Raw genomic sequence first — 15,771 nt, 5'->3', positions numbered from 1 at the left:
CCTTTGTATCTGGGTTGGTTTTAGCGTACAGGCTGCGGTGCTTTCTGGCTTAGCAGAGGGTCCGCAGAGGTCAGGCGTCAGTTTAACGGGGCGATGGCGTGTGCTGAGGTACGGCCCCTGTTCTACAGCTGCCAGACTCGCTAACTAAACAGATTATTTGGTTTTACATTTTAACAGCTGTTGGCTGGAACTGAGTGGATTCATTTTGTCTCGAGTTGAAAAGTATTGTGTCTGCTGGCTTCTTTAGAAAGTGCTAGAACTCCCTTGAAGACACTCAGACCTCGGTGTGTGACGCTTTTTGGCACCTGAGCAAGAGGATGGATCTGCAGGTGCAGCAGAGTCCCCATGGGACACAGAACGAGGGGTTCAGAAATGGTTTGGTTGGTTGGTGTCTGTTTTCAAGACAGAAGCCTCGTTTGCTGATGGGAAACAACACAAAATGGGAGCTGGGAAGGGAAGTTCCTGGAAAGCAAGAATATTGCCTTGCTCTCCACTTCTTCCCCAGGAGCCATCTCCTCTGAAGAGAAGGAGCCAAGATTGCAGTGCACCCTGCCAGAATATAAGTAGGTCTGGAACAAAGAAGGATTTGCAAGGGTTTTCTTTCCTTTTTTAAATAGTTATATGATGGAACTTGCTGCCAGGAGATTTCAGAGGATTTGGTGAAGGTATAAATAGCTTTAAAAAGCGCTTAAGTTAATTCCTGGAGGACGGGTCCATCGGTGGCTCTTAAACCTGACGGCCCGGGTGGAAACTACGGCTCAGTAAAGCCCGGAGTGCCGGACGCTGGGGGGTTATTGACTGATGGCGACTGCTCCACGTACACCCTGCTCCAACGTATTCTTTACGCGCCTGCTTCTAAAGGGGAAAGAATACCGAGCCGGAAGGACTTCTGCATCTAACCCGGCGCATCTGTTCTCCTCTTACTGCATCTCAGTGAGACCGTGTACATTCAATAAGGGACTGATCCTTCCATACAGTTGCTGGGTTTAAGTTGAATGTTTTGCCAAGTCTAGTTTGTGACTTACAGAAATAATTGTAGGTAGGACAGGGTGCTTATCAGATTCCCTTAGGCAGTGTAGAAATTGAGCTGTGTTGTTGAGCTTGGAACATAATCTAGTTCAATATCCGTGCTCAATCAAGCTCACCTTTGAAATGAGATGGTTTGGCATAGAGCTGAATAAATTCATTTTCCAGGGACTGCTGAAACAAAGCAATTAACTGTAAACTGGCTTTTATTTATGGAAAATGGAATGCTTCATTAATAAACATTTTCAATGGGGTATGAACAACACATTACAAAACAAATGAGTTCACATTGGATTGAGTGACGTAATATGGCAGCAGCTTAAAAAAAAATACACTTACGGTAGCCCATAAGTTACAATTAATGGTAACCCTGGGTGACAGATTTATTTCAGTTGCCACCTTGCATTAAAAATTAAAACATACTCAGTAGCGACGGTTGAAACGAGGATCGTTGGGTCTGTTTGCTCTCTCCTGGCCAGCAAAGCCTTCCTGCATTCCTCCTCCGTGCATCATCTGACTTTGGTTGCCACCTTGCATGAACCCTCCCCGCCTAGAAAGGGATTGAGACATTTTGCTAGAACGGGTGTTGTTTTAAACACAAACTAGAGAAGAACCACTACGCTGAGTTTCAGGCTTCGATAGTAATGGAGACTTTCAGATGTGAAGTTATTGGAGAAGAAAAGTCACGCCAAGATGCGTTTTGACGCACAAGGCAAGCGGCTACTCACCTGTCATCCATCCAACAGAGAACAAAGTTGGAAAAGAAAGGAATTGTACGTCCAAAACCAGCATCCTGCTGTCACATACAGCACAAGGAAAAACCTCTTGTTAACAGACTAACCGTGACTGGGGGGGGATCCCTCTGCTGTCGCTCATTCTTCTGTCAGACGCGTAGCCGCCCCAGCTCTCCCGAGAGTCTCGCGAATGCCGGTCTGGGCCTCCCGGGCGCTCATCAGGGTAATGCTGAAAGGCAAGGAGCAATGACAGAACCGCCTGGAAGGAACTCTTGAAGGTTGCTCGGCTCTAACGACTCAATCTCAGAGTCATTTCGGATGGAAGGGACCTCCTGAGACCATCCAGTCCAACCCAACGCAAGCAGGATCAGATCCAGAACAGTCTCCCATCCTCACAGCTCGACACTTCACAGCTTCCCATGCACCCGATCCAGTGTCCGACCACCTTCCCAGGCTTTTGTGTGTGTGTCTGTCTTTTTTGAGATGTGATTTGCTCTGTTTTGGACAGAGTTTCCCGTGTTTCAGTCTGTGCTCACTGACTCGTCCTGTACCGAGTCCAGCCTGGCTCCATCTCCTCCCCACACTCCCTCCTGTGAGCTATTGATGTGCATTGATCACACAACCCCGGCCTTTTCCTCTCCAGGCTCAACAGTCCCTTTTGGACACAATTCACTTGTTTTGTATCAGAACAGCTTTATAATAAACAAGCTTTTGAACTGAATTTCATCTTGTTAAAGAAAACAAGACAATCTGCTTATTGATATGTATTTTGGAGATATCGTTTAATTCTTAACTACTGCAATTTAATCTGACACACACTATAAAAAAACAGGTTATAAGACGTTAAGATATTTCCATAGCTTCATAAAGCGCCTTACCTGTCCATCCCGATCTCCCATCATTGTCCTTGATCCGTATCTCCTACAAACAGACCAGTAAAATCAGACCGTGGTAGAAGAACATAGAGCAGTCTGTAAAAATCCATCTGTGTAACAACCCAGATGAACGATCCCGCTCCCTTGTGGTGCCCACATTAGCTATAAAAGGCACGAACAGCTGGAACACGCGGAAACCAGGACACGTGTTGCATTCCTGGAAGACCCAGTCAGTCCTAAGGTACAATGAGAATATTCTCATTAAGATGCTGGGTGCCTACAACATCATTTAGAACAATTTCAGTACCCTACAAATGTGTGAAACAGCTTTACAAGTACAGATCTCCTCATGGCTGTGCAAGAAAAAAAGTCCACGGCCACTAAGCCACACAAAATGCAAGTCAAACACACAGGAAAGGCGGCAAAATGTGACATTAAATACGTTTTTGTCCTCCAGCACCAACCTGTCTATTGAATGATCTTGATAACGGCCACGATCCCTGTGATCGAAGTCATGGAAGCGATCCTGGCGACCGAAATCTGAGTGGTACCTGTCGTTCATTGCCATTCGCTTTGCTTCTGGCCAGTACGGATCATCCCTCCTGCAAGGAAGAACGTGCTCATTTTAGTCAAGATAATGACTTTTGCGATTGTTCCCTGTGTGCGAACCAGAAGAAGGATAATTAAGTTCAAAAGGGAGCTGAAAAACCCTCTACTGAACATGATGATCTCAATGCAACCAGCACAGACAGCAGCTGGCAGCGCCGTTTTCCACCCGCATCCCTCGTGGTTATTGGCTCTACCTGCCGTCTATGTCGTACGGCCTCCTCATCGCAGACCGACGCTCTTGCTCGTAGCGGAGCTGCTCGTGCTGGCGCCGCAGCTCTTCTCTTTCCCTCTGGATACGATCCTGCTCCCTCCTCCTCTCGTGTTCTATGTGCATCCGCTCCCTTTCCAGCCGCTCTCTTTCCATCCGCTCCCGTTCAAGGCGCTGCCTCTCGATCTCCAGCCTCTCCCGAGCGATCTCCAGCCTCTCCCTCTCCTCCCGCTCCCGGATGGTCTGCAGGTGCTGCTGCCTCTCCCGGCGCTCGCGTGTGCTGTTCCAACACAAAAAACAGAGTTACGGATCTAATACTTCAACAAATAAAATGGGGAAGAGAAAATAATATAAAAGCTCATTCCTTCTGCTCTAGGAACACATCCAGCTCTGAAGAAGCCAGAACAGTATGCGGGACAGGAGGATCCACTAAAGCTCAATAACTTCTTCCTCTCCAGTACGACTGATAAAAACCTTTTCCCTCTGTTCAATTCACCTCACTTTAGCTAAAAAATAGTGTGAAAATTGTTTTAACATGGAATTCAGGTGACACTTTTAGCGGGGAATTTGCAGGATGGCCATTGCCACCTTTATCCTGGATTCAACAGCACGGGAACAGAAATCACTAAATACCTGAATTAGGTTCTTAATTTCTCTATAGACACGATGTATTTAAATACAAAAATATTCATTCAGGGTGAAAAAACAAAGGAAGATTGCGCTGCTGCTCTTACCGGCGCTGCTCTGCCTCCCTCATTTTCCGCTGTGCTTTGATTTTGTAAAATGGCACGATCCCTTGTCTCTCTCTGCTCTCCGACTTGCGATCCTGGCTCTTAACGCTCTGTATTTAATATGGAAGGAGATGATAAACTTAATGGAGAACATTTATAAAAGGGCAACTATCACAAACAGTATTCTGAGCTCTGTTTCCATTCATACATCTCACGTCTCAAAGCTTGGTCCCCGCATTTCTATAAAAGCTGCTCTTTTTCAAACCTTACAGACACAGCATACATTAACATATACTAATACTTACCCTCCCACATTTGTTTGGCAGGATTGCATTGCTGAATACGCTACCAGCTGTGTGAAAGGTGTTTTACTAATTAAGATCTAAATCCACATCATAGAAACTGCAGCTGGACAAACCGGTTACACAAGCGGGGGCTACACAGAGGTTGGCAACATTCAGCATTCGTTCCTAAAGAAGACTGCCGTGTTTCCCATGCAGAAACAATACTTACTCTGTCTTTTGATGTAGTCGACGTTTTCACACTAATAACAGGTTCTCCTTTGGATTTATCCATTACCACTGTTCGCTCTGTTCCTTTATTTCCTAAATAAAACCGAGATTGAGGGGAAAGAGATAATATACTCCTGCAAAAGCTGGGAGCCCGTGGCTTGGACAAGCGCACTCTCTACCGGGTTAAGAACTGGCTGGAGGGCCGGGCCCAGAGAAGCGATGGTGAGTGGGGCTGCATCTCACTAGTGGTGCCCCCAGGGGTCAGTGTTGGGTCCAGTCCTGTTCAACATCTTGATTGATGATTTAGATGAGGGGATTGACTGCAATTACTCACCCTTCACAGTATCTTTCCCTCTATAAAAAAATAAGAGCCAAATTACCTGACTTAATAGTTTTAGGTTGATCCGATGAACCCGACTTCAGTTCATCTTTCTCTTTTTTTTCTTTTTCGTCTTTGTCTTCTGTCTTTTTAGCATCATCTTTTTGGTCCGATTTCTCGTCTCTTTTAACACTGCCAGGTCTACAGAGAGATATCGATACAGATTAGACTGATACAGAGCAAGAGAAAAGAAAATTCAAGTAACAAAGCAGGATTCTGATGTGATATGACAGTTGTAATTAGATTTCCCAACACTTCCTTCTACAACTTCCTCCACCATCAAGACAATCGGCCCACGCTGTGTGGTTGTCGGAAAAGCTCGGCCGTGATTCAAAAACCACCCCACCATGTGCTTAATGCCCACAAAGCTTCTCATTCAACACAACAATTAGTTGTGGTCAATGGGGCGGAGTCCAGTTGGGACCTGGATCCAGTGCAGTGCCTCAGGGGTCAGTACTGGGGCTGTATTATTCAATATATTCATCAATGATTTGGATGAGGGAATAGAGTGACTGTCAGCAAGTTTGCTGGTGACACCAAGCTGGGAGGAGTGGTGACACTGGAAGCTGTGCTGCCATCAGAGACCTGGACAGGCTGGAGAGTTGGGCAGGGAAAATGTAATGAAATATAATAAGGGGAAGTGTAGAGTCTTGAATCTGGGCAGGAACAACCCCAGGTTCCAGTGTAAGTTGGGGAATGAGCTATTAGAGAGCAGCGTAGGGGAAAGGGACCTGGGGGTCCTGGGGACAGCAGGGTGACCATGAGCCAGCACTGGGCCCTTGTGGCCAGGAAGCCAATGGGACCTGGGGTGGGTTAGAAGGGGGTGGTCAGTAGGTCAGAGAGGTTCTCCTGCCCCTCTGCTCTGCCCTGGGGAGACCACACCTGGAATCTTGTGTCCAGTTGTGGCCCCTCAGTTCCAGAAGGACAGGGAACTGCTGGAGAGAGTCCAGCGCAGCCACCAAGATGCTGAAGGGAGTGGAGCATCTCCCGTGTGAGGAAAGGCTGAGGGAGCTGGGGCTCTGGAGCTGGACAAGAGGAGACTGAGGGGTGACCTCATTCATGTTTACAGATATAGAAAGGGTGAGTGTCAGGAGGATGGAGCCAGGCTCTTCTCAGTGACAACCAATGATGGGACAAGGGGTAATGGGTACAAACTGGAACACAAAAGGTTCCACCTAAATTTGAGAAGAAACTACTTCTCAGTGAAGGTGTCAGAGCCTGGCCCAGGCTGCCCAGGGAGGTTGTGGAGTCTCCTTCTCTGCAGACATTCAAACCCGCCTGGACGCCTTCCTGTGGAACCTCAGCTGGGTGTTCCTGCTCCATGGGGGGACTGCACTGGATGAGCTTTCCAGGTCCCTTCCAACCCGACATTCTGGGATTCTGTGATTAGGAAGTGCCGATATGAATCATTATAATTTTCGTTGTGCAACTAGGTGAAATCAAGGCAAAAACTTCTCAGAAAACAGCATTTAAAATGAGTTATGCCTCAATAAGATAATTAAAGCAAAGGAGTCAGTGTCATGTTCACTCTCTTCGGGTATTTTTCAGCTACTTTCAGCAATGCTAGAGAGATAAAACACAGTGCTGAAGGGGAACGTGTTCTGGAAACAGGATCTTGGACACCTGATCTTTGCCTCTTGGGGAGCACAACCACCTGAGAAAGCCCCAGCGAGAGAAAAATGCAAGGGAGAAACAGCGCCATACTGATCACAACCCTCAAACAGCCCTTCCTATGGACGTATGACCTGAGAACACCCCATCTTTACCAGAACCTAAATACAGCTGAATTAAAACGTGTGCTTGAAAACGCAACTCTCCAATGCCTGCCTTAAAGCATGGAATAGAAACACGTGAAGCTAAGCATCAAATTCAACAGTTTATCTTGTAGGAAAAGTTGCTCTTTTTGACTGTTTGCCACAGAAATTCTTACTGTAACTCTGTTCTTCCTGACAAATCGACACAGACTGAGGAACAGCAAAACCCCTTTGGACAGAGAAGTTTTCCAACAGTACCTCTCGCTGACCGGTTCTTTCTTTGCTTCGTTCTCCTTTTTTTCACTTGGCTTCTTCCCAGCGGGTTCATTTTTGGCCTGGAATTGATTTTGCACGTCATCAGCTGAGAATGTGGTCTTGGTACCGTGTACAACGTGGTGGTGATGGGGTATCTTTGGGGATCGGTACTCACTTTTTCCACAGAGATTATCTTCCCGTGTAACTCCGTTTTGTGGAGGTGAGTAATGCACTTGGTGGCTTCCTCGGCCGTGGACATGGTGACGAAGCCGTAGCAGCGAGCGCCGGGACTGCGCGCGTTGGTCACCACTTTAGCGCCCACCACCTGTCCGAGACAAGGAGCTTTAACTCACAGTCACTAAGGGGCAGACCCACCGTGTTATCTACAATCTTGTTTAACAAACACAAGTTTCCCCAAAAAGTCTGACTTTAAAAAGCCCACGTAAAACACGCGTGTAATAAATGATGCTTATTGATGTTCACATATTCAATAGAGCTCACTCTGTATGACAGAAATCATATTCCACAGAGGTGTCGTATTTTAATGTACAGCTGGATAAAGAACCTGCTTTGAGCATTTATTGCAGTTGTCCATCTACTTCTAGGACGCCTGGCTTCTGCTAATACTAAAAAACACCCCAGCAATTGTATTTAAATGACTAAATGTTACCATGGCATCTAAGAAGAGGCAAATACTAGGTTGGATGTCACATCGTTTTTAATTACATTTCAAATTTTGGTGGTACATCTCTATGACACATGTTCCAGGTTCCTAGATGGAATTCTGAGCGAATAAATAGAAGGAAATATTGCATTTTTGTTAGGAGGAAGGTTAAAAAGGTTTTACCAGTCTCATGACGTTTAGACAAACTCAAAGCTATGCTACCCTTACTTTTTGTACCTATTGTAAAGTCAAACTGAGGTTCTAGAATTGTTAAAGATTGTTAAAGATTCAACAGGCGATTGTTAGCACATCGTTTTACTACAATCTTTAAATTGGCTTCAAGGCTCTGTCAAAATCCTTCCTGCCATCCGTCTTCTATGAAACTTTCTATTTCCCAGCTGAGAATGAGACTTAACTTGCCCTTTTGTCCATCATTAATAACTGCAGGAAACCCGGCCACCCAAAACCAAACCAAACACCGCCCCAAACGACCCAAACAGGGGCTTCTTAGAGCAACTGCCAACTCGAGACAAAACTTCCGGTACCAAGGCGGTTTTTAAGATATTCCCCAATAATGTTTCAACCACCAAAACCTGCCACGCCGCCCCTCACCTTCCCGTATTTGCTGAACAGGTTCTTCAGATCCGTGGCTCTGGTAGTGGAAGCCAGGCCGCTCACCCAAAAGTTGCGACTGGAACCACCAGCAGCGTGGCCTAAAACCAGACAAACCCAAACCAGCTGCTTCTAAAGGTAAAAGGAGCACTTCCACGAATCTCATCTCCTTTTAGATCAGGTGACCCACCTGGTGATGAAGGGAAAGCTGTAGATGTGGTCTATCTAGACTGCAGCAAGGCCTTTGACACTGTCTCCCATCATATACTCCTGCAAAAGCTGGTAGCCCATGGCTTGGACAAGCGCACTCTCTGCTGGGTTAAGAACTGGCTGGAGGGTCCTGTTCAACATCTTTATCGATGATTTAGATGAGGGGATTGAGACCATCATCAGCAAATTTGCTGCTGACACCAAGTTGGGAGGGAGTGTGGAGCTGCTGGAAGGCAGGAGGGCTCTGCAGAGGGATCTGCATAGACTGGAAAAAGGGGCTGATTCCAATGGGATGAAGTTCAACAAGGCCAAGTGCCGGGTCCTGCGCTTTGGCCACAACAACCCCTGCAGTGCTCCAGGCTGGCACAGAGTGGCTGGAGAGCAGTCAGGCAGAAAGGGACCTGGGGGGACTAATGGACAGGAAGTTCAACAGGAGCCACCAGTGTGCCCAGGTGGCCAAGAAGGCCAATGGTGTCCTGTCCTGTATCAAAAGAGCGTGGTCAGCAGGACAAGGGCAGTGATCCTTCCCCTGTACTCTGCATTGGGGAGGCCACACCCGGAGTATTGTGTTCAGTTCTGGGCCCCTCAGCTCAGGAAAGAGATTGAAGGGCTGGAGCGGGTCCAGAGAAGAGCAACAAGACTGGGGAAGGGACTGGAACACAAGCCCCATGGGGAGAGGCTGAGGGAGCTGGGCTTGTTCAGTCTGGAGCAGAGGAGGCTCAGAGCTGAGCTCAGCACTCTCTAGAACGACCTGAAGGGCAGTTCTAGCCAGGGGGGATTGGGCTCTTCTCCCAGGCAGTCAGCAATAGGACAAGGGGGCATGGGCTTCAACTCTGCCAGGGGAAATTGAGGCTGGAGATTAGAAAGCAATTCTGTGCAGAGAGAGTGGTCAGCATTGGAATGGCTGCCCAGGGAGGTGCTGGACTCACCGGCCCTGGAGGTTTTGAAACTGAGATTGGCCATGGCACTTAGTGCCATGATCTGGTCAATGGGCTGGAGTTGGACCAAGGGTTGGACTGGATGAGCTCTGAGGGCTTTTCCAACCCAGTCCATTCTGTGATTCTGTTTTTAAAAAATCACAGAGCAAATGAAATGTGATGTATTAACGGTCTCCTCCCATGATTCACATTCCTGAAGGCAAGAAGCATTCCAAGTCCAAAAACTTTTAGGATGAACTACAAGCTTTGACACAGGCAACAGAAACACGTCGTTCTTCACTAAACTGCAGCGGTGCAGATCTGAAGGTACTGTGGCTCTTCAAAACGTGCCTGTCTAGAAAACTCCTCATCCTCAATAAAGGTCCAAGCTTTAAGTTTCTGTGTCATTTAAACACACAAATACTAGATTCCAAATTACTTCAGCATGTCTATGGTATTTAACAACTGCACACCCCACCCAATACAAAAACGGAGACTCCCAGCATTCATTCGAGTTGTGTTTTTGGAAAGAAACGTACCTTTGTCATCCTTCGAGATTATCTTTGTATCTCTGTCCTCCTCCACAGGGCTAAAGACAAAACACCACATTGTTCAAGTCAGAAAGAAAAGTGAACAACCAAAAATGATGAAAAAATGCTAAAATGAAATACCTACCAGAAAATGTTGCAAATGAAAACACACCTTTGTAAATTTAAGAAATCTGACAATAAATAACAAAGTCAGATTCTTAAACAGACTTATATTATGAAGACATTTACAAATAAGAGTAATTTAAGGAAACAACCTTTGAAGGTTGAGGAAGGAAGGAAATCAAACCCTCTGTGTTTAGAAAAAAATATCTGCACATGAAGAAATCAAACAGACTCTTTAGGAATAGGCTACAATTTCATCAGTCTCGGTGGCCAATTGAAGGAAACAGCTTATGCGCATCACTTAACGACCAATGAAAAAAGATAGCATCTGGTCTAGAACGGAGAAAAAACAAACCTCTTTTTCTGATCACCGCCCTCACTGGCTGAGGACTCTTTAGTAGCAGGGGGTTCCTCAGAATTAGCTTTGTCTTCTGTTTTCTTCGCATCTTCTTGGCCTTCTTGGCCCTCGGGACCTGCGCCTTTGGCCGCTGTTCCCCCACTAGAGGCTTCCAGGCCTTGGGAGCGTTTGCTACTCTGATCGCTTGGGGTCTCTACCACTAAAGAGCCACAGTCCGGTTTCTCTTCCTCTACTGGCTGTTCACTTGTCTCCCCTTTCGCTACAACTAAACGCTTTGCTTCCTTCCTTGCCAAAGCTTGTGCCGATTTGCTGTCCAAATCTAAAGCATCTTCCTCCACCTGAGCGGCAGCAAGAGCGTCCTCTTCCTCCGCCAGCCTCTTGCCTGGCACCGCGTTACCCGCTTCCTGCGCTTGTGGCCGCTCCGCTTCGGAAGTTTCTTCGTTAAGTACTTCAGATTTACAAGTTTCCCCCAAAATGTCGAGTATTTTCTCATTTTCTACGGATTTAACAGGAATAGAATGGCACAAGATTTAATCACCAGGGAAATACAGCAATCACAAATGTGGAACTGGCATGGCTGCCACACTAACACCAAGAGAACTGCTAAGCTACACAGAGATTGGAAAACCCTAAGTGTACACAGTGTGCAAAGTACCGCGCTACCTGCTGTCTGACAAACTACCAAACCAGCCCTACAGTGTTAACAGGCAAGAAAAGGGCCCCCAGATTTAACAAAAACCTTCTGGCTGTTCCTGGATATTCTTCACCAAACGGTTCAGCTCTGTTTCTTCTCTAGTTAGCTTCCAGAGTCCGAGACGCTGAACTGAACGTACCAAGGCACTCAGGGTTCAATTTTTAAATCTCTGTGAAATCCTTTTAGAGCGGACAGTCCAACATGAGAACTGGGCATCTTCTGGTGGTGCGTGAGAGTGTTTGCAGTCCACAAAGTGAAAAGTATCTGTATGAAATTCCCATGAAGCAACTCTCTTCTTTCTTCTGTATCCAGTAACTAACCTTTACATTTTAACGCCCTACAGTATCTTTTTATTGCTTTCACTGCTCTCTACTTAGTAACAGAGTTAAGGTGTGTGCGATATCACAAGATCTGTTTACAAGTAGAATCTTTAGCTTTTAAACTGCGATTAACTTCTCTAAATCCATTTATGTAGTTTAACAGGTTTTTAAACCATTTCATTTCACTGGAAATAGTGCAAAGATGCCAAGCATCACTTCACAGATCTGGGGATATGATTGGGTTTCCAATCTCTATGACCCTGCATAATCTGGATTGTCCATCATAAAAATAATGCAAATTATGTTTGTTTGCCTGGTTTTTTTAAGAGTTAATGGTTTAAAAAGTATTAGTTGAAAACACAGGAATATGTTTTTCTTTAACAGTACCTGGTTCCAAGTGCAGTTTCTCCATTTTCTGTTGGGGAAAATAAACAGAGAATGAGGATTTTATCAAATATGTGTTGTAACATAGAATAACAGCACCCCCTGCCCAACCCCGAGATTGGCATCTATACTGTTCACCTGCTACATTTAGCACCTTCTTCCCCCATCCACTGCAACCGACTATTTTATGTGGGTAATTTTTCTGGCACATTAAAGCCAAATCACAGTTTCAGCCACAATCGTGTTCTCGTATGTAACTGGGGATATTAAAGAGATCGGTAAAGTATGTTTGTGTATCACATCAACTGCGGAGTGGAAACCCAACCCAGCTATTGCTTGATACAATCAGCAAGAGAAAGAAGAAATAAACAGTACAATTTCACATTATGGTCGTGTTTTCCCTTGTGTAGTACGAACACAGAGGGAATACTGCTAATAATAACCCGAAATACGGCAACGTTTTCAATTTACCTTCATCTCAATTAGATCAGAAGAAGAGGCATCTAAATTGTTTTCAATCTCATCATAATCTTCCTAAAAGAGTAAAAAAGGAATTACAATAGAAATTCTTTAAACAGGAAGATTATCTCTACAGAAAAGATTGCAAAACCACTTGTGAGTTGAAAACATAGTTTTGTCTCCATATACAGAACTACCTCGCTGGCTGCGTACGGGTGTTTATATACTTGGACACATTTAAATGGGAAGAGTGAATATTAGAACATTACTTTCAATTCCAAGCTTCTTTCACAGCAAGCGAAGATGGTACTACAAGGTAACAAAGGCTCTGACCACTCTGCTGGGACCATTTCAAGCCCCTGATAGGTCTCAAAACATTTCTCACTTCAACAGCAGGACACAAGAGCTGCTAATGTGAAATAGATTCCATATCACAGCCATGTCCTATATTCTATTACACTCAAATAACTCACTCGGGTGCCCATATATTTATTAAACACCTTCTGAAAGTGTCCAAAGACCTCTACTCACCTCATTTTCTGTTAGCTGATCTGGAAGTTCTTTCATTTCCGCTTCGACATTGTCTTTATTATCAGACAAAGAATCGAGAATGTTATCAGGACTGTAGTCTTCTCCACAGTCCACAGCACTGCTGTTATCGATTTCGGCTTCATCCAACACACTGATGTCCATCATGTCAATATCCTGCAAGGTATCCAGACTTGTTTCGATGTCCTCCTACAGAAAGAAAAAGGGGAGCCCTTTATTTTTTTGTGGGTTAAACGATGCATATTTTTAGTAACAGCAATCATGATCTCACTTACCTGCCCATCTCTAGAGTTTTCTTCTAGCCCGTTGTCTTCAACACCTTCTTCCTCTGATTTTCTTCCTAAAAATCGTAGCACTGAAGTGAGATCCAGCTATTTCAGAACTGCTTTCAATTAAATACAACACTAACACAAGCTGTACACATTTGTTATTTGTGCAACAAAACATCGTTCTAATTACTCCTGTCCTAATTTCTCGCATCTAAAAATGTACCCCAAAGATAATTCAAGGCCTTCTATGAAAACAAGGAAAATGTATATAGTTACAGCGAGGAAATTAGTCCCTGGGGTGTTGTGAAGCCACCTTGATGTACACTGGTAGAGCTTTTGCTGCAGCCCCTTGCTCTGCACTTGACACAATTTTACACCCACAAATACAGAAACATCCACAACTTATGGTCTCATCCACAGAAGGAATCAACGTTGTATGCTAAGTTCCAGCTACAAGGAAACAAAGGCACTGTGTTTGCCTGGACTCCATACCTTTGCTAGTTCTTTTGGGCGTTCTCTTGTTGGTCAGTTCTGAGGCCACAGGGATTTCATCGGGGTCTCCTCCTTCGTCTTCGATGGCCTATCGGAGACAGCAGCACGACACTGGTTGTATCGTTTGGTTGTTTGCATGTATACAGGTTTTCGATACGATACATTTCCTTACGGTAGCTCGTATGGGGCCACATTTTGAATTAGTGCTGAGAACAGTGCTGACACCACAGGGATGTTTTAGCCGTTGTGGAGGGTGCTGCACAGCATCAAGGCCTTTTCTGCTTCTCACACCGCCCGGCTTGGGGTGCACGGGAAGCTGGGAGGGGACCCGCCAGGACAGCTGCCCCAGCCCACCCAAGGGACATTCCAGACCAAATGCTCAGCAAGAAAACTTGCAGGGGTGGGGCTGCCATTACTTGGCATCAGTCAGTTGAGAGTGAGCCGCTTTTACATCACTTGCTTTTCTTGGGCGGTTTGCTTTTTCTTTTTCCTCCTCTCTGTTGGCTTTTTTTTGCGATTCATTTAAAATAAGTATATATTAAACTGCCTTGATCTCAAGCCATGAGTGTTCGCTCATTTTGACCCTTCCAATTCTCCCATCAATCCTGCCAGGAGGGTTGGGGTGAGCAAGCGGCCGTGTGGTGCTTAACCACCTACCACGGTTAAACCACAAGAGCGCTTTTACAGATGTGTCGCGTGGAAACATTCGCGTCTCATCTTAGTTCAGATCACACAGCCAAGCAGCCCTATCAGCCATCGGAAACGCTGCCTAGCGAAGGCGTGTAACACAACCCCGCAGCCAAATCACGCCACGACTGAGGAGCAAAGGTGCCCTCATCTGTAAACAAGGCCCCCCATTTAGCAGATAAGCACTTTAAGTGTATAAATGACCACTACAGGAGCTCAGATGCAGCCAATAGTATTTTTTTTTCCTCCACACATACACCTATTAGAACGCATTAAATGGTCAGGACCACCTACACTGTTCTGGCTCCTTGTCAGTCTGTGAAAATACATTCGGAGAGGTGGAGCCTGACGAAGCGTGAACAGAGGTAGCGAGGCAAGAGATGCGGGAAAGGGGAACGCGTCTACATGCTGGGGGCTGAGGGATTTGGGGAAAGATGCGCGGACGTGTGGGACAGGGAGCAAGGGGAAGACCGGGGCCAGCACGGAGCGAGATCAAGAGCAGAGGATCCACAGCGGCCCGGGGGTGGGAAGGGGCAGCCCGGGGGAGGGAAGGGGCAACCCAAGGGACGGAAGGGGCAGCCCTGGGGAGGGAAGGGGCAACCCAAGGGACGGAAGGGGCAGCCCTGGGGAGGGAAGGGGCAACCCAAGGGACGGAAGGGGCAGCCCGGGGGAGGGAAGGGGCAACCCAAGGGACGGAAGGGGCAGCCCTGGGGAGGGAACGGGCAGCCCGGGGGTGGAAAGGGGCAACCTGGGGGAGGGAAGGGGCAACCCAAAGGACGGAAGGGGCAGCCCGGGGGAGGGAAGGGAAGGGGCAGCAGCGCCCTCAGACGCTCCCAGCACGGCCAGAGACCAGTGCGCATGCGCCCGCGCGGCCTCGGGCCGGGGAGAAAGGCCCCGGATGACACGTCCCCTCCCCCCGTGTTTGCGCCTCACCCTCCTCAGCCGCTCCATGAGGACGCTCTTGTTGCCGCCGCTGTCCAGGCTGCGGCGCTTGAGCTCGGCCCGCAGGTCGATGACTCGCAGCTCGCTCAGCCGCCGAGTTTCGGATTCTGAGCCGAGAGCCGCGGCCCCGCCGAGGGATGTGAAGTCCCCCAGCCCGGCCGCCGATTGACTCTCCGCCATCAAGGCCCCTTCGGTACTCCGCCTCAGGCCCGAGCACACGGGAGAACACCGCACAATCACACACGAACCCCGCGATCACGGCACAAAATGGTGGGGAGGCCGGGACGCGCCAGGGGAGGGGGGAACCCCGCTCTGCGCATGCGCGGACAGAAGCGCGATGACGAGCGGGGGAAGGGGAGGGCGTGGCTTAGGAGGGAATTTGAGTGACAACTCTTGCGCAGGCGCAGAAAGCGTCGCGTGCGCTCGGGGGCGGCTCGCGAGCCCTTGCGCATGCGCCCCAGGGCCGAAACCCGCTGCG

The 15,771-nt window shown here is 47.2% G+C and overlaps 1 protein-coding gene across 1 annotated transcript; it reads right to left on the bottom strand.

The window, feature by feature from the left end:
- Nucleotides 1–1,214: 1,214 nt before the first annotated feature.
- Nucleotides 1,215–15,760, bottom strand: LOC136113379 (scaffold attachment factor B1-like). Its single transcript, XM_065858523.2, is given in 20 exon segments — nt 1,215–1,576; nt 1,868–1,989; nt 2,639–2,681; nt 3,100–3,237; nt 3,439–3,732; nt 4,187–4,293; nt 4,697–4,788; nt 5,076–5,215; nt 7,087–7,163; nt 7,259–7,408; nt 8,360–8,460; nt 10,026–10,075; nt 10,495–10,993; nt 11,899–11,926; nt 12,367–12,429; nt 12,886–13,092; nt 13,179–13,243; nt 13,665–13,752; nt 15,285–15,538; nt 15,541–15,760. Coding segments are annotated over 20 exon segments (2,850 nt in total). The 5' UTR covers nt 15,746–15,760; the 3' UTR covers nt 1,215–1,449.
- Nucleotides 15,761–15,771: the final 11 nt, after the last annotated feature.

Source organism: Patagioenas fasciata, chromosome 27 (genome assembly GCF_037038585.1).
Source record: "Patagioenas fasciata isolate bPatFas1 chromosome 27, bPatFas1.hap1, whole genome shotgun sequence".
Lineage (NCBI taxonomy): Eukaryota > Metazoa > Chordata > Aves > Columbiformes > Columbidae > Patagioenas > Patagioenas fasciata.
Note: the sequence above shows the minus strand (reverse complement) of the source record. Positions and strands in the feature narration are given on the sequence as shown.